The 21,682-nt window shown below is 40.6% G+C and overlaps 2 protein-coding genes across 2 annotated transcripts; one reads left to right on the top strand and one right to left on the bottom strand.

Annotated features, from left to right (window-relative positions):
* Nucleotides 1-1,455: 1,455 nt before the first annotated feature.
* On the bottom strand, nt 1,456-12,251 carry mbtps2 (membrane-bound transcription factor peptidase, site 2). The gene is made up of 11 exons (XM_061093672.1): nt 11,949-12,251; nt 10,470-10,618; nt 9,364-9,502; nt 8,153-8,256; nt 7,716-7,843; nt 5,454-5,572; nt 5,130-5,310; nt 3,995-4,098; nt 3,342-3,540; nt 3,045-3,120; nt 1,456-2,451 (listed from the first exon to the last, which is right to left on the bottom strand). Exons 1-11 carry the CDS (start codon nt 12,021-12,023, stop codon nt 2,229-2,231), a joined length of 1,497 nt encoding a protein of 498 aa, XP_060949655.1. The 5' UTR covers nt 12,024-12,251; the 3' UTR covers nt 1,456-2,228.
* Nucleotides 12,252-15,539: 3,288 nt separating this feature from the next.
* Nucleotides 15,540-20,919, top strand: smpx (small muscle protein X-linked). The gene is made up of 4 exons (XM_061094210.1): nt 15,540-15,662; nt 17,492-17,551; nt 20,364-20,450; nt 20,770-20,919. The coding sequence occupies exons 2-4, from the start codon at nt 17,516-17,518 to the stop codon at nt 20,917-20,919; spliced, it is 273 nt and encodes a 90-aa protein (XP_060950193.1). The 5' UTR covers nt 15,540-15,662; nt 17,492-17,515.
* The last annotated feature ends 763 nt before the right edge of the window (nt 20,920-21,682 follow it).

The raw sequence follows: 21,682 nt of genomic DNA, 5'->3' as shown, positions 1-21,682 counted from the left end.
TCATTGTCTTAATTCTGCACCGGGGCGACAGATTGCTGGTTCGGGCTCCACCGGCTATGAAATGATTTATTTATGCTTTGATAACACATTATTTATTGATGCAGTTAAATGTTTTGGACCCAATGTTTCATTATTTGACGTATGGTAATAGTCCTGTGTAACTTAATTTAAAACTTTCAAAAAAAGGAGTAACTTCATTAGTAAACTGCACTTACAGAATTCCAGGTCAGATCTGTGACTGGATTCCATTTTATCTACGCAGGTTATAAATCAAGCGAGTCAAATCCAGGGCATGTGGCTCAGTATGAACCAGTCCTGTCCTCCTCCTCCTCCTCCTCTTCATCATCATCATCCTCCCATGTCTGTTTATACAAACATCCCTGCAGGCTGTCATCAGCGCGAGATAAGCAGCAGAGACACACACACGCAAAAACACATTTGTGATCATTTTCAACACTGATTGGGGGGGGGGGGGAATCAACCTTATCTGAACAGACACATAAACACGAGAAAGAGGCGAGAACCATGTTCTGAATCCTCCCACGTAACTTCTCTAATCGCACAAAGTCTCCAGAAGATAAATAAAGCAGCAATTTTGAAACCTGCTGACTGAGGTGTCTGCTCATCCCCGCTAAACACACCTCTGTGGCTGAGCTGGGGGCCGATCGGTGTTTATACGTTTGTGGGAAACACCCTTCGAAATTACAACGTGTCGCCTCCATCGCCGACACACTCAGGAAAAACATAATCACCGCAGGACTCCCTGGAAAAGACTGAAGCAACACACTGAGGCTAAAAGTGAGGCCAGTGGGCTTTGGTTGCTCTGTCTGAGGAAGACAATGAGGAAGAGTGCTGTGAAGACAAAGGGTATGAAATAAGAGCAGTGATCTGTTGTATGGTGGAGAGCAGCAGGGACCAGGACGTGCAACTCTCACTATTAACAATTACATCTGCTTGAAACTACATCAAATGGAGTCAAAGATTATTCCTTGAAATGTAGATTGATTCACAATCTTAGTGACTTTTAATTGATGTGAAAAGTTGCAGCTCAACTTTCCTTCCAGGATGAAATGTTCACTCGTGACAAACATCACACTGGAGTCCGGTTACACTTAAATATTATAAAACTACATGACACTTTGCTTTCAGATTTGTCATTTGATTTTATTCTGGCTCTCGCCCTCCACATGTCCGGTTGCACTTCAGCCTCGAATGACCCCAAACAGATCGATGGATGGATCCGTGACCTCTCGCTCCCTCGGACGAGAGCAGAGATATTACAACAGCAGAGAACGTTACGACTATACATTATCTGTATATGATTCATCATAGTCATTTAGTCAAACAGTGTCAGGAAGAGGTTCACACAGATAATCAACACAAAAAAAGAAAACAAAGGAACTGGGAATGATTTATCAAGACTTATTAAAAACAGCTTTTAAAAAAAGAGAGCCCTTAAATAAAACAGGTTTTTATTCCACAGCTTTAACAATGAACTTTTACAACCAGGTCACAAACAGTTCGAGGCCGAGAGTAAAGATTAAACTTTGGGAGGAAAGAGTTCAGTCGCTTCCGGCCACGATGTCGAGGAAGAGAAAGAAACTGAACTGAGCTCACGTTTCATTTCAAATATTAGTTTGATTGTTGCCTTTCATGAAATCATTAACAAATGTTCACACTTACATAGAGGCAGTGATACGTGGTAGTAAATCAAAGTATTGCCATGCATTAGCCAATAGAATTAAGGCTTTTAAAACTAAGGTTAAACTTAGTTTACGCCAAAACAAACACTGTTGTTCAGCAGGGAAATATGGCTTCTAGGAGTCAAACCTTTAAGAACCACGATGGTTTTTCCTCTCAGTTTTCACAATCAAACACAGTATAGATATTTGAATTGGTAAAGACTGTTCAGTCTTTGTAAACAGTCACACAGGACGGTGCTTTGCAACAAGCGCTTTATTTGTATATGTGCTTTAGTGTCTATGACGGAAACAAGGTGGAGGAAGTGAGTCGTTGATGGTTTTCCTTGGTGGATCAGAACAAGCCGAGAGAAACGTTCTGCTCCACAGATTCCAGAAGTGTGACAGTATAGTTTGGTATCGCAGTCTGTTCCCTGTAGGTTCACAGTTTTATGGTCTGCACGTCTCGAGCTCCTCAGAGAAACATCTCTGTCCACGCAGGGATCGATCTACACATTCCATTTGTTTTTAGATAGCTGACCGCTGCGGTTACCGCGCCGTGACCATCCACAGGCCCAGCGCCACGTTGGCCGCCAGCAGGGCGCTGCCCGCCAGCAGCAGGAAGAAGCCGATCAGCTCGCGCTTTTGACGATCCGTTACCACGGAAACCAGCGTGGCCTCCAGCAGAGCGTTGAGCATCCACTGACCGTCGAGGGCGAAGCACGGCACGGAGTTGACTACGGCTAACGCACCGGAGAGGGACACCACGTATCTGAGAGGCGTCAGCGTCAAGGACCAGAAATCAAAGATCATTTATCTTTACACAGTCCAGGAGTTCGGCTCCTCCATTGGTTTATACGCTAAACAATAAAAAACTGAAAAAAATTAAGATTCATTAGAGTTTTTTGTTGAATTCATAACATAACATCCCAGAGGCTGATCTAGATACTCAATTTCTACCTGATTAATTCAAATTCATCAATAAAACATGTTGTAAAGGACAATTTAAGATAAGATAAAGAGCGACAGTGTTTTATAAGATTCAGATTAAACATTACTAATCATATATATAATGAATATTAAGGCTGATTTAAGGGTTTTCAGGGTCTGGAGGTCAACTGACAAATGTTTCCATTTCTTGTACATCAAACTTCCAGGGATTTCTCTTCTTGCTTTTTATTGTGAAACTATGTTAATCTGGAAAACCCGAAGTATTCTATACAAATTAAAATTATCGTTAGAGATGAAAAAGTGTGAATTTTGTGCTGTTGACAGAAGTGTTGACTTTTCTAAATCCACTGTCTTGTGTTTCCATCACCTGATTACAGCTGCAGCCTGGAGAGTCTGTGAAACATGGAAGGATACTTGCAGAAGGTCTCCAAGAAGACGGGCAGATCCAGGTGGAGGAAAGTAAAGCGAGGGATGAAGTTGGTCAGACTCACTGAGGAAAGAGGAGAAAACGTAGGATGGATTTTCACGTCAAGTCTCGACCTGCTCGCTCACTTTATTTCACTGAAAACTGAAAAATCACCTCAACACCTAAACTGTAAACAGCGATTAGATGATAATAACAGACACAAGGTCCCACAACCCTTAGAGGGAGAAAACATTGAATTTGAACAATGATGAAATCTATAACACACACACTCGTACTACACATACCTGCGTACTGAAGGTGCGGCGGATAGCCCACAAACAGCATGTGTGTGTTCGGAGGGTGTGTGACCCGGATGAAGCGCGTCTGGTTCTCCAGAGACGGGCGGACGCACACGCTGACGCTGTGGGTGTGTGCGGCGCAGTCGTTGTCGTTGTGACACACCGGCGTCCCCGTCACCATCTTACGCACCGGCATACAGGCGAACTGCACAGGGTCACAAGAGACACACAAATACTGAATAATGTGCGATATCGTGCAGCAAGGATACAGGAACTGAGATCATCAGCAGAGTAAATCAAACAGGAATGGGAAAGTTGACGGAGAATATTTGACATTTTTATCTTTTAACATCATATTACTAAACTGTAGCTTGAATGTTATAATGTGCAACAAAGGTCACGAAGTCTCAGCCAAAAATGGGAATAAGGAAGAGAGTTGAATAAAGGAAGTTAGAGATTTTGGTTTGGCGACAGGTAAAATTGGTTTGGAAACTTGTTCACATGATAAACGAGTCATAAATTCTCCCCTTCTGTGAGTCTGTGTTAGTGTGTGTGTCTCTGTGTGTGTGTGTGAGTCTGTGTGTGTCTCTGTGTGTGTGTGTGAGTCTGTGTGTGTCTCTGTGTGTGTGTGTGAGTCTGTGTGAGTGCCTGTGTGTCACCTCCTTCTCCCGGCTCCGGCCCTGTGGCTTCATGTAGGAGAAGCAGAGATCCGTGAGGCTGTTGTTGCTGCAGCAGTCCATCGTTCCATCCAGACGCTTGAAAGCTTCAAAGACAAGAAACAAAGAAAAGAATGAATGATTGAACTGATATTATATTATATTATTGCAGTAGAAGATTTGACAAGAACAGAGCGTCACACACATAACGATATAACCTCGTATGTCAACACAACCTCGAGCTGCTTTAGAAAACAATACAACAAAGTTAGTCGGTTTGTTAGAGAAGGTGAAAAACCTGAATCCTGGATCCGCCCATTTATCCATTGAACACATTTAATGGAAACTCCCTTGGGTCCAAACCACAGACCACGTATTATTATCATCAACTACAGGTAAATACTAAACAATTATGCAACCAACAAATGTAAAAATGTAAAAGTTTAAATGGCATAAATGCAAATATATATACACACACACACAGGGTGACCTGAGTTCATGAATAATAATTAGCAACAGCAGCAAATGAAAACTAGAAGCATTGTTAAGTGATTGCATGATTACATAAAGGAGAGTTCAGGCAGTGGCGGGAGTGTGAGTGTGTGTGAGTGTGTGTGTGTGTGTGTGTGTGTGTGTGTGTGTGTCCAGGATAGAAAACATATTTAGCTGCAGATTCAGTTATTAATATTAAATATCTAAAGATAAAAATGTGTATTCATCATCTCTTTTTAAGAAAAGAACAACTTCCTCCTTTTATAGAAGCTGGAAGCAGAAAATATTTGGTGTTTGTGAGAAACACCTGAAACAATTAATAATCCATCAGTTGCTGTTAAATGTTCTGACAAATGACTAATAAACCAATTATTGTTGCTCGTCATGAAACTATGGTAATTTCATAATGAAGGTTTCTGTTATTTATTCCTTAATTATGAAATCTGGAGTCTGGCACTGGAATAATTAGACAAGCAACAGGAGTTCTGACTGAGGTTTTCAGTAATAAGCTTTGTTTTTATAAGTCATTTTTAAAATTTAGAATCACGAATCATATTTTCTGAAGCTACTCAAGTTAAAAAAAAGTCTTTAGTTTCATCACTATTACTTTAAATATGTCGTTCTCTTATTTTGAAGGTACACGCACCTCTTCCATGAGCCCAGCTGGGCTGCAGGCTGGCGACAGGGACACAGTATCCGGTCTGTGGCGAGTGAGAGAGGTGAGACAGGCAGCTGCTCCAGTCCTCCACCCCCCCGACGGGACAGTCCTCCAGCCCCGTCACGATGTCTCCGACTGACAGACCCCGGGGACCGTCGGCCGCAGAGCCCTGATGGAAACACACAGTCAAGACACACACGTGATTTATGAGAAGGAAGCGGACACACATCGTCCATCTTTATCCAGATAGATAAAGGATAGAATATCTTAATGACTGCTTTAATGACCACGTATAAATGTTGTTGCGCTGACCTGCACGACCTCGATGACCAGAGCTCCGCCTCCAGTGGAGTACATGGGAAGGAGAACGATGGGCAACAGGAAGAGAAAAGCCAACGCCACCACGCACAGAACAAAGTTGTGCCAGACTCCTGTCGAGCAAAAGTAAATACAGAAAACTTATTTTATATTTTTCAGCCTTGATTTAATAAATGTTTTGCAATAGTTAACATTATGACATTTTAAAGGGGACATATTATGCCCATTTCACCACAGTTGATATGGTTCCTTGGGGTCTTAATGAAATGTCTGTAACATTTTTGGTCAAAATACCACAAGGATCATTTAAAACAGCAGCCTTTTTACACTGTCTAAAACAGCCCTCCTCAGATTGTCCTGTTTTGAGTGCTCCGACTCACTCTAGCTTATAGTTTCTGACATAAAGGAACCACAACAAATCGCTGGAGGTTTTTTTTTCAAGAGTTTTTGGGACGGTAGACATGCCAGATACCCAAATTAACGTGTAGAAGCACTACAAAAGTGGAATTTTCATAATATGTCCCCTTTAAAGTATACATTTTTATTACAAAAGGGCTGCAACTAACACTTGTCCCTATTATCATAAAGTCAAATTAATGATTCCTGGATACAATGTCCATTAAATGTCAGCAAACAGGAGAAAAATGGCAAAAACAAGTAGGTGACGTCTTAAATTAACTTATCAACAAGCGATACAGCTCAATTCCCAACTCTTCAAACTTTTAGATATTGCTGATGAATGTCGTAAAGATCAGGAACATCATTAAACGTCATTGAATCCCCCCCACAAACAGGAAAACAAACTGAAGCTACTGTAAAGCCGACAGTCACAATCTGGGGTTTCCCTGTTTACAGCTGTTTTCCACATGTTCGTGCTGCATGATGTTGTTGACAGTAACCGCCGAGCACTAGAATTAACCGTCTACACGTCTCCAGCATCCTAATTATGAAACAAGACACAGACAGTCGCCCTCAAACCACACGAGGAAGCGTCTCATTGCCTTATGAGGTCAAGTCCCAGTGTTTAGGGATGAAACTCAGTGTTTGGTACAAATTCAGTAAACAAGCAGGATGATGACGGCAGCGTCGTGAAACAGAAACTAAATGAATGGTTTAAGATTGAGGACGTTTTACAGGAAATTGTTTTCCTGTTTTTATGTCAGACTTTGATGATTGAAATTCCACAATTGAATATACTTGTGATATTGTCTTTACAGGAAACAAACGAGTGGAGTTGAATCACAAATCTCTCCAGCGATAAATAATAAACATGTTATGTCAGAGAACTGTGGACAAGAGACAGAGAGAGAGAGAGAGAGAGAGAAAGATAAATAAACCCAGTTATGTCACCATCTCTGCAGTTTGTCATATGACCGGACTGAACGTCTCAGCTTCATGTCACCACCAAACTTATTCTCTTCTCACAATAAACAAAAGACTGAAGGAAGTTTCCTCCACTTCAAAGACACAGATGGGTTTTAACAGCAGCTCTTCGCTGCCCTCTAAAGGTTCATGGCGGGAAAAGAGTATATCTTTAAACTCCCACTACAAGTCCTGCATTTACTATTTAATTCAGCATAAAAGGATTTCAACATCATAATGAGAAAGTTAAAACTGTTTAAATTTATAACTTAAACAGTTGCATAAATATATTGTGCATAAAATCATAATTTGCAACATACATATAGACCTACAAGTGAATATTTAAAACTAGAGAATATTTAAAATATTAAATCTGTGACCTTCTCTTTCCTGAGGGAACTGAGTTTAAAGCTTTTTAAGACTTTTTCAGACATGCAGGTTCATGTTTTTGTCATATTTCTTATATTATCAGTATTTTTTTCCAAACCTGCTTTCAAATCAAAAACCTACATTATATCTGTCAACCACACAGTCATTACCGGGCTCCCGCTGATCACCCACAGTCGCCCGCAGGAGGCATCAGCTGCACCCATGCGTGAGTGAAGTGCCAGCTCCACCAGTCAGTTCATTAAAATATAATTTTCTTGATTGCAGACTGACATAATTTGATGTGAAGCTGGCGTCTGGTGTTCAGGAATAAAAGACCTCGGGGGTGACCTTCACCGGAGCGACTCCAACAAGTATTTAAAGTGACCCCTTGAATAATTCTGATTAATAGCTGTGATCACATTAGCTGGGAAAAATAATCAGGATTATCCACTCTGCCTTGAGGGAGTGATCAGCTGATCTCTGAATTTATATATATATATATTTAATTAAAACAGAAAATCGTACCGGCACAGAAGATGCGAAGCTGCTGCGTGGGCGACACCAGGTTGAGGTGAGTGGTGAACAGGTCCACGAAGGCACCGGGGTACAGCACAAACACAAACATGCCGAAGCCGTTCACCCGCACTTGTTCCCTGAGGGTTAAGTGAGAGAAGGACACGACATTAAACACACAACTCATCACAGGTCTGAAGGTGACGAAGGTCAAATGATTTAAGATAAACCCGGAGATCACTGATAAGACAGAAAAACAGCAAAACCTTCCTGAAGAATATCTGTAGTTAAATATGAATGTCAATCATCTTAAGTGTGTGTGTGCAGCAGTATTTCTACAGCACCCACTGCAGAATACACACAATTAATCTCAATGGCCACTGGATGATCATGAACCCTGCTGGTTGCCACGGTAACTGTTCAGATCATTGGGAAACCGAGTCCGTTACCTCAGTGATGCCACCGCGTGGCCCAGCTCATGTATGACTCCACTGAGCAGCAAGGCGCTGAAGAAGTAGCCGAGCTGGTTCGTGGGCAGATTGACACCAGGGACCTGAAGACACAGACCACAGCAGGAAGAGGAAGAGGAGGAGGAGGAGGAGGAAGAGAAAGAGAAAGAGGAAGAGGAAGAGGAAGAGGAAGAGGAAGAGGAAGAGGAAGAGGAAGAGGAAGAGGAAGAGGAAGAGGAAGAGGAAGAGGAAGAGGAGGAGGACGAGGAGAAGGAGGAGGAAGAGGAGGAGGAGGAGGAGGAGGAGGGATAGGAGGAGGAGGAGGAGGAGGAGGAGGAGGAGGAGGAGGAGGAGGAGGAGGAGGAGGAAGAGGAGGAGAAGGAGGAAGAGGAAGAGGAAGAGGCGGAGGAGGACGAGGAGGAGGACGACGAAGTGGAAGAAACATAACATTAAAAACAACCCTTTGTACACTGTGCAAATAAACAATCCGCATGTATCATTAACATGTATTTAGCTCTTATTAAGACATTAAAATCCTATTAAATGCATTTAAATTTAATCAAAATGAATTCAAATCTCATTAAGACATGTTTAAATCACATTAAGATCTATTTAGACATATTTAAATTGATTAATACTAACTTGAATTTCATTATGATGTATTTGAATCTCATTAAAACGTATTGTATATCCCAGTAAAATGTATTGAATTCAAATGAAGAGTTGCTTAAATCGCACTGAGACATATTTAATTCACATTACAGTGGAGCTGTAATTGTCACAGAAGCCGTGTTTGTCTGTGTGGTCTGAGCTTCCCTCCTCTTGTTGACTGGGTTGTGTGTGTTTTTCTTCTTTCTCCAGGCTAAGTGCTATTTACCATAAATCTGCTGCTAATGGCCGCCCATGAATCACCTACAAAGGTCCTCGGGGAACAGCACTCATATTACCACGCGGCTACTTGACAGCGCAATGAATAAAAAGGGAACAGGAGGAAAATGCTTAATAAGAGCCCTCGTCATAACCTGAGGCTTTTTCCAGCCTCTCGTCTGAATTTATTGAAGCTTTGAATGAACTTTCAAGGACATTTACTCTCTGAGCGTCACAAAAAACAACGTTCTACCAGATCAATTTAAGTAAATATTCCTGATTTATTTATTTCACCTGTTGTAAAAGCTCATAAAGCTCCAGTGCGGTGATGTGTGTGTACGTACAACCACTTGCAGCGCCTGTTGACTTTCCATCCGCGGGTTGTCTGAGGTCATCTGAGCGAGCGTCTGCTGCAGCGTCTTCACCAGCAGCCCCACAGATCCCACCATGGCCACGATACCAAACACCAGACCACTGTTGAACCTGGCGGAGGCGACGCAGCAGAGAATTAAGGTCGAGCATCAACGTTTGTTCGTTTATCTTCAAATAAATGTGATAAATCTGTAAGAAGAAGAGAAAAGCCTGCAGGGATTTTATCAGGAATAGGGCTGCAAAGGGGCGGAAAGTTTCCGGTAAATTTCCGGAAACTTTCCATGGGAAGTTAAGCTCGGGAATTTGGGAAATTTTGAAAAAAAAACAACTACGCAAATTAAACGCTGAGCAGTAAAAACATCATTCAAAACTCTATTTTAAAGATGTATGGAACGTTGAGTTCCAACCCTCCACTGTGCATTCTTCCATCACATGCACAGATAACTCCCAGCATGCTTCACTCTACAGCAGGGCTATTGAGGCCTGCTGTAGAGTGAAGGACTAGTCAGGTAAGTTTCCATGATATTACTGGGGAAATATATTAGCATGCTGATTGAGGATTGTTCATCTGTTCATCTAGCCTATTTCCATTCATTTATCCATCAATTGTAAAATATGTTTACAGAAGATTCCAATTGTTTGGCTAACTATTTATATCTCTGGCATTGCATTAGTGTTTTTTTTACAAACTTTTTTCTCATCTTATTCTACAGAACAATGCCACGTGCACTCTCTCATGTGTGGAGACATTTCACCCCATCCAATGTAGAAGGAAAGGCTGTGTACATTTGCAAATACTGTGCAAAGACCTATGTTAAGAATGACACAACGATGCAGAAGCATATAGTCAAGTGCCCAAAGTTTCCTCAGGGCTCAAATCAGCCTATGACAAAACAAAATGTTTATATTTATGTCTGTATATGACAAGGTAAATACAGTTTCCAGTTTATTCCCGTATATTCTCGTATATTCCCATTAATTCCCATGGAAAGTTTCCAACTTTTTAAATTCCCGGAATTTTGCAACCCTAATCAGGAAAGAGGAGAAATGATGCAGGAGCAGCCGTGGGCGTCCTCACCACAGGTGGAGGGCTCGGGGGTTGATCCGGGCGCAGTACGCAAACAGCCGGTTGAACATGGTCGTCTGCCACCTCACGTGGAAGGGAGACAGCATCAGGCCGCGACTCGCCAGCCATGACTCGTACCGGATCCTGTGTGTCGATGACGACTGAGGGACAGAGCGTAAGGTACAGATTAAAAAAAAGCAGATTTCACAGTGGACGATAGACTGATGGAGAAACTACACTTATGTCACACATCTTTATTTATGTCTCAGGTATTTATCTTATTCATTGCTCTGTGGAATCTGCATATTTATTTACAACATGGATTTGATTTATTGTCTCTGTCAGGTTCACTCTGTATGAAGATAACTGAATTATTAGGTCTGAATCTTTTACACAGTCGTCTGTGCACATAAACAACCTTCAAACCAAACAGATAGAAACAGATATATAAACCAGTCATGCTGTAGATGAAGGATGATGATAATTGATGCAGCTGAGCTTTTTAAAGAGGAGGAAGTATTTGGAAATATCACTGAGGTGAAAGAGTTGTGATCAGTTTCACTAAATATGAGTAAACTGCTTTTAACACATTGAAATTCACCACTTAGCTGCAGGATTAAGAGTAGAGCCAAAATTTGTCTCTGCATATTGTCATTATGATTCATTGTGAAAGTCATCTACTCTTTAAAAAATGTATAATTCCAGCTTCCTATATATCTATTAATATGTTGTTGACCTATTTCTGTATATTGTATATAATGTAGAAAAAATATATGCGATAATAAATACACTATAAATAATACAAAATAAGGCTATAAATATATATATATATATATATATATATATATATATATATATATATATATATATATATATATATATATATATATATATATACATACAAACTAATACACCTACATAGCAAAAATCCAATATAATTAGAAATGTTATTTATAGCAAAAAGAGAAAAGGATAAACGAAGGAATAATAAATAAAAGGATTTGTATTTACAGGTACTTTAAGGAGGATGTAGCTGCAACAACAATATGAGTTCCTCTCTAGATAACTGTAGTAATCTTATATGAACACATAAGCTTTGTTATTTATGGTAAAAAAGAGATGAAGATAAATATTAATACAGAAACAACAAATCTCCTCTTCATCCCTGCACCTTGTGAACAACACATCTGTATTATTAAGGAGGCTGTAGCTGCAGTAACAATATAAAGTCCTCTCTATATGACTGTTGTCATGTTATATAAACACATTTGCTTTGTGATTTATGATAAAAAGAACAATAATTCATACAGAATCTCCTCTTCATCCCTGCACCTTGTGAACATGTCTTTATTTCCAGGTGCTTGCAGGAGGCTGCAGCTGCAGTAACACAACGACCTCCTCTACACGACTGTTGTCCTCTTATACAAACACACACAAACACACAATAAGTGACACAGACACACACTAGCAGCAGGAGGAGGAGCCACTGACCCTGAGCAGCGTGTCGGTCAGGTACACCACGCACCAGACCCCCATCACGACCACCAGCAGAGACACTGGGATCATGGTGCAGCTCCGGAGGGGGGGCGGAAGGATCAACCCAGTGCTGCCGTCTCCATCGCTCCGTCGGCCCGCGGCTCCTCTCGCAGTTACCCGCTGTCCCTCGCCTCCTTCACCGGGTCTTCATGTCCGGATTCGTTCCTTTAACTCGACGCAGGACGATGGAGGAAAGTGAGGTTCGTTCTCACAGGTGTTGAGATGGAAGAGGAACCATTAGGAGAGATAACACTTCCGGTTTCTTCTTCTTCTTCGTCTTTTGCTTCTTCCTCTTCTTCTTCTGCTGATTCTTTACAGCGGAGCAGCAGCGAACACACAGAGCACACTGCCCTCTCGCCCCACCTAGTGTTCAGCTCCGGGAGTTGCACTTTAAATTGTCTCTATTTTCTTTTCTTTTTTTGTGTTTTTCAACTTCTGTTTATTGGAATTTCACATGGATAATTCACAGAGTCAACATTTGAAGTACATCCTACATAACTTCAGTCCCATGTGCCCCCCCCCCCGAACCCCAACCCAGCATCCCCTTCACAGACAAACCACCAAATATTTTATAAACTTCTGTAAACAATATTGAGTAAATAACACACAAAATAAATACAATAAATAAATAAACATATAATATACACTCCTTATAAAACTAAGTACATCAGCACTGTGCTATACTATAGGAATTATGAATCCTCCCATTCTGTTATTTGGGTTAGATTGTAATAGTATGCAAGAAAAGGGATATTTTATTTTCTTTACTATTGTTTCCTTATGAAAATCACAAAAAGCAGCAGGAGATAAATAAACAAATCAATATACCCATTAAATTAAATTGCATCAAATACGGTGTGCACCACTGGAGATGGAGAGCAACGAGTTTATAAGTAGTAATTTGCATTTGAATGCCGAACTTGTCTGTAAAATGAAGCCAAGACCAATCAATCAGAGCCTGTAAGAGCTGCAGGGATAAAAATAAAATAATTATAAAAAGCAAACTGTGGGTCCAAATATTCAATTTCGTGTGACCAAAAGGTCAGGAGGGTAAAAGGACACCAATAAATGTGTGTGGTCTGAGTCAGACGTGACAAGAACAGCCAGTCTGACTCATGAAGCCATAAATGAAAACAGCTGCTTGTGGATAAAACTTTATTTGTTGACCCATGAAGCCTCCACTCTCTCAGTACACAGGTTTCATCGCAAATACACAATCTTTGTTTCTGTGTACGACTACAATGTGGATTGGAAGTTAAATCTGTGCTTAAATATATATTCTAAACTATGTTCTGATCCCTGCCCCAGATGTAGGACTCATTATTCAGTTGGCTGCGTTCGGTAATTTAATCTTGAGGATTCTCTCTGCACGCCTCCTCTTTTATTACCTCATTTACATTCTGGTAGGACCTAAATCCACAGCCCGTCCGGCCCCTAACTGAGCCGTCTCATCCTCGAACTGGAGTTCTAGTCAAGAAAAAAGCTTATTTAAGGAGTTCAAGGAGACTCTCACTGCACAAACATAACCACACACACATTAAAATGCACTGGGAATAAAGCTTTTCCAGTTTAAAAGCTGCAGGACTAGAGGCCATCATGGTCAAGTCTTCTTTTCTGTGTTGCTGGTTGAGGTTAGGAGGAAGGTGAGGGTAGGGTTAGGCATGGATTGGTCTAGTAGCTATGACGATAGGCTCTAAAATGAATGACAGTCATTGTCCTAAAGTCCTGATACGCCTGTGTGGGTATGTTTGTGTGTCTGTGTGTGCGCACGTGTGTGTGGTTTGTATTTGCATACCTTGAAATATAAAACAAGCGACAGTTGGAGTTGCTTCATTATACTACCCGGGCACATGACAGATTAATTTTCATGAAGTCTGATCAGTGGGATGCAGTGAAGTTGAAGAACTCTGAGCTCTGAGCGACACAGTGACAGACAGGTCGGTGGCATCAGCAGACACACACACACACACACACACACACACACACTCCAAAAGAGAATTTAAAGACACACACACACACACACACACACAGGGACAGAGGCTGGAAACTCATTCTGCTTTTCTGATGCTGGGTCGGGTTCCTCTCAGGGAGGAGTTTCCTGCTTCTCGGAGCCAATCAGGCCGAGAGGAAGCAGGTCAGGTAGCCGAAGAGGACCTCAGAGGCAGCGCAGGCCGGGCAGAGCAGCCGCACAGCAGGAGGTAAGAGAGCACACACACAGATACACACACACACACACACACACACACACACACACACACACACACACACACACACACACACATCTTTAACCCTGGGAGATCACTGTGAGGATGCACATCAATATATAAAAGCAGGAATACCAGCTACCTCTGTGTGTTCGTGTGTGTTAGTGTGTGTGAGTGTCAGAGCAGAAATAGGGCAGAGCCATTTTAAGATGAGGACGAATGTTTTCAGGATTCAAGTGTCAGTGTTTAAAGAAGATGCTGTCAAATGAAGATGCTCGCCTTCTCTTAATATTTGTGGATATCGTACAAGGAAACAGTTTTGTGTTTTGGTGTCAGATGGTTAAATGTTCAATTATCTGAATGAGGTCCCTTAAAAATATGTTAAATTCAGGAGTTATGCTTGTCCTTTTATAGATATGTGTTGGTTTTTCACAGTTTGATGCTTAAATGTTCATTTTTCTGAATGGAGTTTGGTCCGACAGGAAAGGTATTTCATTCATTAAAACATTTTTAATATAATTTTTGTTTAAAACACACTTGAAAATGTGTTTATAACACATGTTGTTGTTGGATAGATTCAAAAACCCTGTGAAAATGATAAAAGCAGGGATGATTTAGGGATTTTAATTCTTCACGTGTGAAGAGATAAGAAAGTAAAACCTGTTGGCAAAGGCTCTGTGTTTGTACCGAAGAGGAATCAACAATAAAAACATAAAGAGATTAATAAGAATAAAAGATACTAAAGAGATAGAAGAGAAACAAAAGACTGAAGTTCTGTTTCTAAAACCTTTTGATGGTCTTGAGGCTTAATGTTTAAATTTTTGAATGAAGTTTGGTCCTGAAGTTAAATCAATTCCCTCATTTTAACTTTTTACTGTCATTTTAGCTTTAGATATGTTCAAAAAAGGGTTTGGGTTTTTTATTATAAACATATTAAATTACTCCATATGCAGAGAGTTTTGTGTTTCATTGTGTCAGGTTTAAAAGTTAAATGTTTTTAATTCCTCACTGGAATATAAAAATAAAATGGTTTCTAATTAGTGAGATTCAGGTGTCCTGTGCCTCTGTTTGAGTGTGTTGTGATCTGTCTCTGTGTGTGTGTGCGATGGGTGTCCATGTGTGACGAAGTGTGTGTGTGTGTGTGTATGTGTGTGTGTGTGTGTGTGTGTGAGTGTGTGTGTGTAGATAGAAAGCAGGTCCCCTCTGTGTATCACTCGTCTATTTATAGTGAGAACAAATCCCAGATATGAGAGGAATCCTTCTACCACTTACTAGGAGAGAGGGGGAGGGCAGGGGGAGCGGGGGCGGAGAGAGGAGGGAAAGAGAAAGAAAGAGAAAGAGATGGAGAGAAGAGCCGAAACAAATCTGTGAGAGAGAGAGATAGAAAGTACAAGTGAGCTGGAGAGAAACGTTTAAGGGAGTTTCAAATCAAGAATTAGACAACATAGTGTTTTGTCGTCAACAGGTAGGTTACAGCTGCTTTGTGTGTGTCTGTGTACGCATGTGTGTGTCTGTGTGTGCATGTTTGTCTCTGTGTGTGTCTGTATAAGCATGTGTGTGTCTGTATAAGCATGTGTGTGTCTGTGTCTGCATGTGTGTGTCAAAGTTTTAAGCTGGTGGGATATAGCTTCAGAGCTTTTAAAGGGAACAACCAGGTCATATCAGTGTTAATATCAGAAGAGAATTTAAACTGTTTTAACAAAAACAAAAATCATATTATTCGTGTAACTTTCATTTTCCTTATTATTAACAAATACTTTACAAAATGTCCTTAACTGTCTGTCTCAGTCTGTTATAACTTCAGATTTAAATAAAGTATATTTGTCCTGTTTATAAAGCGAATATAAAAATGGACGTGGGTTCTTGGAGAGAAACCTGCATTCTCTTCAATGACCAGCAGGGAAACTTTCTAAGAAGTAGAAATGAAGGCAAAGGGAATTCATGTTTGTACCACAAATAGCGACTGACGGGATCTTTAAGTGTAAATCTTTAAAGGAACAGTTCAACGTTATAGGAAACTCTGTCTGAGACGAAGAGGGAACTTGATATCACTCTTGTTCTCTGTAAACGCTCCGATGGAATCCAGCCAGCAGACGTTCATTCATTCTTCCTCACGAGCAGCTTCACACACATTCCTTGTTGATATTTGGAGAACATCACAAACAACACAAACACACACACAGACACACACAAGGAGAAGTAATATGTGTGTGGGTGTGCATAGACTCCAACATGTGTGAAAGTGAAAGGGCTTGTGGGGCTTTGCAGGCCGGCGTCCGAGGGCAGCTGCAGCTCAGGGCCGGCATAACTACGAGTGTGTGTCTGTGGTTGTGTATCTCTGGGGACGGGGGGGGGGGTGTGCGTCCAGGCTTTTGCTCTCATGTCAAGGACGTCAGAGCCGCTGCTGTGTGTTGCTGCACAAACAGCACCGTGGCAACTGAGACTCATCAGCCTCACTCGGCTTCTCTGCTGCCGCTCGGAGCCACTTTGAGATAAGATAAATAGGACATGGAAACTTCCCCCATCAGGAACCTCTCGGGCCGGTGTTGATCTGTGAGACAGCAGCAGGAGGAGGGACCGAGGCAACATGAAGAGGAAGAAATATATATTAAAATATGTCCTGTTTCAAACCTTATTTCATAAACATATTTACTTTATCGTGCAGCACATTGATCAACGCCGGCTTTATTAATAAACGCATGTGTGTGATGAGTTTTAGGAATTTATATTGTCATTGAGAGGAAAAGACTTGAAGGCCACAGACTGAAAAAATGTGGAATGATGTCAATGCCACTTTCAACTACAATAGTAACAAGATAAACATTTTATCTCCAACTAGAATCTGTATTTTCACCATTGCAACAAAAATACTTAAACTATGAGGTAATTTGGTGCAGAGAGAATATTAGAATAAGAGACTTTATATGGTTTGTTTGGGTTTAAACTGAGGCCAGTGTGGCAGATATTTACTCTCTGTAAAATAACCTCTGGAGTGTATTTATATTCAGACTCACCATCGAGTAAACCTCTACAGTACTTCAGTAACTGTGCTGGACTTTTATTTTGACGTTCTTTATGTCTCCTGGTCTCATAAATGATTCAGAGAACGTGTCCTCTACCTGCATCTGTCGCCAAGCAACTGAAACGCTATCCCGGCCCTTTAAAACCACAGAAACAGAGAGTCCCAGTACCCCCATTATACACACACACACACACACACACACACACACACACACACACACACACACACACACACACACTCAGCTGAATGTCTGTGATCTGTGCTTCCTCCAGGTCAGTGGACTCACCGGGAGGATTATGTCCAAACCTTCGTCCAACGTCAAAGCCCTTCAGGTAAAACATTTCCTCCTATCTGCATAATATAGTGTGTGTGTGTGTCTGTGTGTGTGTATGTTTGTGTATGTGTGTGTGTCAGTAACTCAATAGTACTGAATATTTGTACGTATTATTTGTCCTGTGCACAGCTGAAGGAAGTATTGCAATCTTTTACTGAAGCCGATGTAGTAATAACTCAAGTAAAAGATACTCCATTACAAGTAAAAGTATACAAACATGAGTACTATCAGCTCGATATAGTACTTATTTGATTATTTATAACTGTAATATTTTTAATACCCCTTTGCTTCTGTTTCATTTCACAACATCACACCATATAAACATGAACTGATCACATGACATCATAACAACTAATCCGGTTATAAAACAAGTTATAAAAGACTTGATTCATTTATGATGTTAGTTTAAGTTTGGTCACAATTAAGGAAATATCATAAATTAGTTTAAAATTATATTTTTTAACAACCATCCTTTTATTTAATAATAATATTATCTGAGCTGGGTTCTTTTATTTCCTAACAACTTATCTGTATTAATAAACAAACTTATGGTGTGTCAACAGTAAAAAATACTGCAGAAAAGAAGAATAACATAGTTTTTAAATAAAGATACTCAAAGCAAACCTCAAAATTTAGTAAATTGTAGATAGTTATTTTCCAATACGAGTCCTGAGTGTGTGTGTCCTTCGTGTACATTGTTTATTCCCGTGAAAATGAAACTTCTTCACAAACACGGAGGCAGCAGAAGTGTTTCCACGTTACAGTATTTATTGATAAAGGCAGATACAGAGCTCTGACTGTGCATATACAGCACGGAGGCTTCATCAGTGCAGAGCTGCAGCGCAGGCGGAGGGATGCGCAGTCGTCTGTGTTTCTGTAGCTATGCCCCCCCCCCCCCCCCCCCACGTGTGTGATCCCTCTTCTTCTTCGTCCGTCTCTCTTTTCGTTTGTGCTCGTTTTCAGTTCTAACCATGGGACAGGCATCAGAACAGAGGCGGGGGGGGTGTTTAAATACCAGGTACAGTACAAACATGAGGTTGTTGTAGTCCAGTCTCCACCGTCAGTTTAAAACATAATCACAAACAAGAACAGCAGCACAGCTTCACAATATAACTTATTGAGAATCCATTGAAAAAAAAAAAAAAATCTTTGTAGAAAACACTTTAACTTTTAGGGTCAAAGGTCAGAAGTCCATCCAGAAGCTTCTCTCTGAGATAGAATCAAAACACATGGACGACTTCAGTGTGTTCTATTTACTTGTGAATTCATTTTTAAGGGTCAGTGTGAGGATTAGATTTTTAATTTATGGTAAAATATTGCTCTAATCTTTGATTGTGCACAGAGGAATGTTAGAGGATGATTGGACAACAGGCCCCAGACACACAATCACACAACAATGGAACCATGTTTGTGGCCTGTGCATCTTCCTGTGGTCGGTGTCTGTGCAGTCGCCTTGAATGTCTCAGTCGCTGTTTCGAGGCTTTTTGCTTTCATATAGATTCTCTTTGTGTTTGGTTACAGTCTCTTAATGTTTATTTAGAGTCTCGTGGTGGTCGTTGTTTGTCCCTGTGGCCATTTAAAGTCTCTTTGTGGTTGTTTTAGTCTCTTTTTAATCATTAAAAGTCTCTTTTTATTCATTTATGGTCTCTTCATGACCATTAAGATTCTCTGTGTTGTCGTTTAGTCTGTTCGTAGTTGTTAAAAGTTTATTTTTGGTCATTAAAAGTCTCTTTGTGGTTGTTTAGTCTTTTCCTGGTCATTTAGTGTCTCTCTACTAGTCGTGCCTAGTCTCTTTGTGGTCCATTAGTTGTTTAAAAGTCTAATTTTAGTAATTTAAAGTATGTTTGTGGTCATGTTTAGTCTCTTTTTAGTAATTTGAAGTCTCTTCTTAGTCTCATAGTGTAGTCATGGTCCGATAGTCTTGTTTTAGTTGTTTAAAGTCTATTTTTAGTCCTTGATTAATCTATATGTGGTCATTCAGTCTCTTTGTGGTTGTCATGGTCCCTTTGTGGTCGTTTTCTGCCTCTTTGTTGTTGTTAATTCTCTTATGATTTGGTCAAAGTACCTTATTACTCATTTATAGTCTCTCTGTGATCATTAGGATTCTCTCTGTGATCATTAGGATTCTCTTTGAGGTCGTTCCAGTGACTTTCAAACAGGAGATGTTAACAGTCACTTGGAACAGAAGCCCTGGCTGCAGGAGCCCACAGGTCCTGGTGGGTCTGCTCACTGACCCTCTCATGCTAAGCTGGAGCACGCCAAGCGATAAAGACAGTAAACAATCCCAGCCCAAGCAACATTACAATATTACAAATCTTAGCAAACATGCTGTGAATGAGGCGACTCCTTCCAGAACTTTCCCCTCGAAACTTTAAACCTTAATCTCTAGAAAAAAATAAATAAAACTCTCTCGTTGAACAATATCCAGCATCGCACAGCACACACTCATCTGTACAGCTGTACAAGGTCAGCATATATACAATACAGTACAGTACAGTAGCATACAAAACACGTCAAATACAAAGATGTCAGGGCACGCAGCAGTAGAACATCTAGTTAGCAGGCCTGTGTGTGTCTCTGTGTGTGTGTGTGTGTTTGTCAGTTTTAAAAAGACAGAAGTCTCTTGTAGTGACATGATGAAAACAAGGAAACATTGGTCATAATCAAAACAGGGGATTTTGAGGAAACAGCAGCCGTTCACCCACGTGCACACACGTGCACACACATGCACGCACACACACACACAGACAGGAAACTGTGTGTGTTTAAGTGATGAAAGTGCCTCATTGGCTCTTCTCGCCGTCCGCCAGGCTAATTTGAACATCCCGATGGGAGGTCTGCGTCCAGGGGCGGGACATCCTGTCAAGAGGAGAGACGAGTCAGTTGATATAGAGGAGGTGAGACAACACAGGACACACACACACACACACACAAACACACACACACACACACAGATACAAACACACACAGACACACACAAAAGAAAACATGTACCTGCAGGTTTTTGTAGCTTCAAAAAAATGCCACATGCAAATTCTATAAACTTTGTGTCTTTCATTTTTGCACATATTTTGTTTGATTTGAAGTATTACTAAGTACATTAGTAGCAGTAACAGTAGTAATTGTATTACCAGATTCTAGTATTAGATAATAGTGAGGTTGGTGATTTGAGGAATCGTGATATTTTTTTGTTTGTTGTGTTATTTTTCATTTCAGGCTCAATCCCCAGAGCAGCCCAGCGTCGCAGCCCAGACGCCGGAGGAGAAGAAGGCGATGCCGGGCGCGGTGAAACTGCCGGGGCCGGCTGTGAACCTATCAGAGCTGCAGAACGTCAAGAGCGAACTACGATATGTCACCAAGGATTAACACGTAGGTCGATGATTCCAAAGAAAAGGATGCAAATCAGAAAACAGGCAATGTTGAAGAAGCACAGAGATGAGATTACGGATCGAGTCAAATTTGTGATGCAAATGTGAATGAAAATAGCAGGTAACTAACTACAGGTTTACAAATAGAGCGAAAGCAGCTTCTGCAAACGTCTGATTGTGTTCAAACTTTTAAATACACATCAACATGTCTGCAGGTTCTATATCTACTAATCCTGGGCGGAACATGGTGACCAGTCCAAATACTGTATCTATGATGTCGTAACAAAATGTCCATATCGACATAGGATGGCCTGAAAAAAACGTTTAACACAAGAGTATCATAATAACTGGTAATAATACTGATTTGTCTCTATTTTCTATTTATGTGTATCTATTTATAGCTTATTAAATAACAAAGTACCATAAAAATGTAAGTTAAAGTCAAATCACCAATGTCACTGCTGAACTATGGTGGATTTAAAATGCTCATTAAATACCTAACAATGCATATTGAGTGAATAATATTGTTTACTCCAGATTCTTTTTTAATCTGACACTCGTTAATGTTTCTATAATATAATATATAATAATATAGTATATGTTTGATAAATCCTGAGGTTCAGGTCGAGGATAGTATGACTCCACAGTAATTACATGCAGTGGTTGGAGCTCACCACTGGGGGTCACTGTGGTCTGCTCAGCCCCTATGTTTGGGTCAAGCAGTGTGTGTGTGTGTGTGTGTGTGTGTGTGTATGTGTGTG

Source organism: Limanda limanda, chromosome 20, assembly GCF_963576545.1.
Source record: "Limanda limanda chromosome 20, fLimLim1.1, whole genome shotgun sequence".
NCBI classification, from domain to species: Eukaryota; Metazoa; Chordata; class Actinopteri; order Pleuronectiformes; family Pleuronectidae; genus Limanda; species Limanda limanda.
The sequence above is the reverse complement of the archived record's forward strand: the minus strand, read 5'-3'. Positions and strand labels throughout refer to the sequence as shown.

Bases quoted from the DNA above. Each gene is read 5' to 3' on its own strand.
- mbtps2 (XM_061093672.1), bottom strand. From the start codon at position 12,023: ATGATCCCAGTGTCTCTGCTGGTGGTCGTGATGGGGGTCTGGTGCGTG. The intron at 7,844-8,152 runs GTAACGGACTCG...CTTAACCCTCAG, and splicing joins CACGCGGTGGCATCACTGAG to GGAACAAGTGCGGGTGAACG. The intron at 3,541-3,994 runs GTGACACACAGG...GACCCTGTGCAG, and splicing joins GCCGGAGCCGGGAGAAGGAG to TTCGCCTGTATGCCGGTGCG.
- smpx (XM_061094210.1), top strand. From the start codon at position 17,516: ATGTCCAAACCTTCGTCCAACGTCAAAGCCCTTCAG. The intron at 17,552-20,363 runs GTAAAACATTTC...GCCGTCCGCCAG, and splicing joins CCAACGTCAAAGCCCTTCAG to GCTAATTTGAACATCCCGAT. The intron at 20,451-20,769 runs GTGAGACAACAC...TTTTCATTTCAG, and splicing joins AGTCAGTTGATATAGAGGAG to GCTCAATCCCCAGAGCAGCC.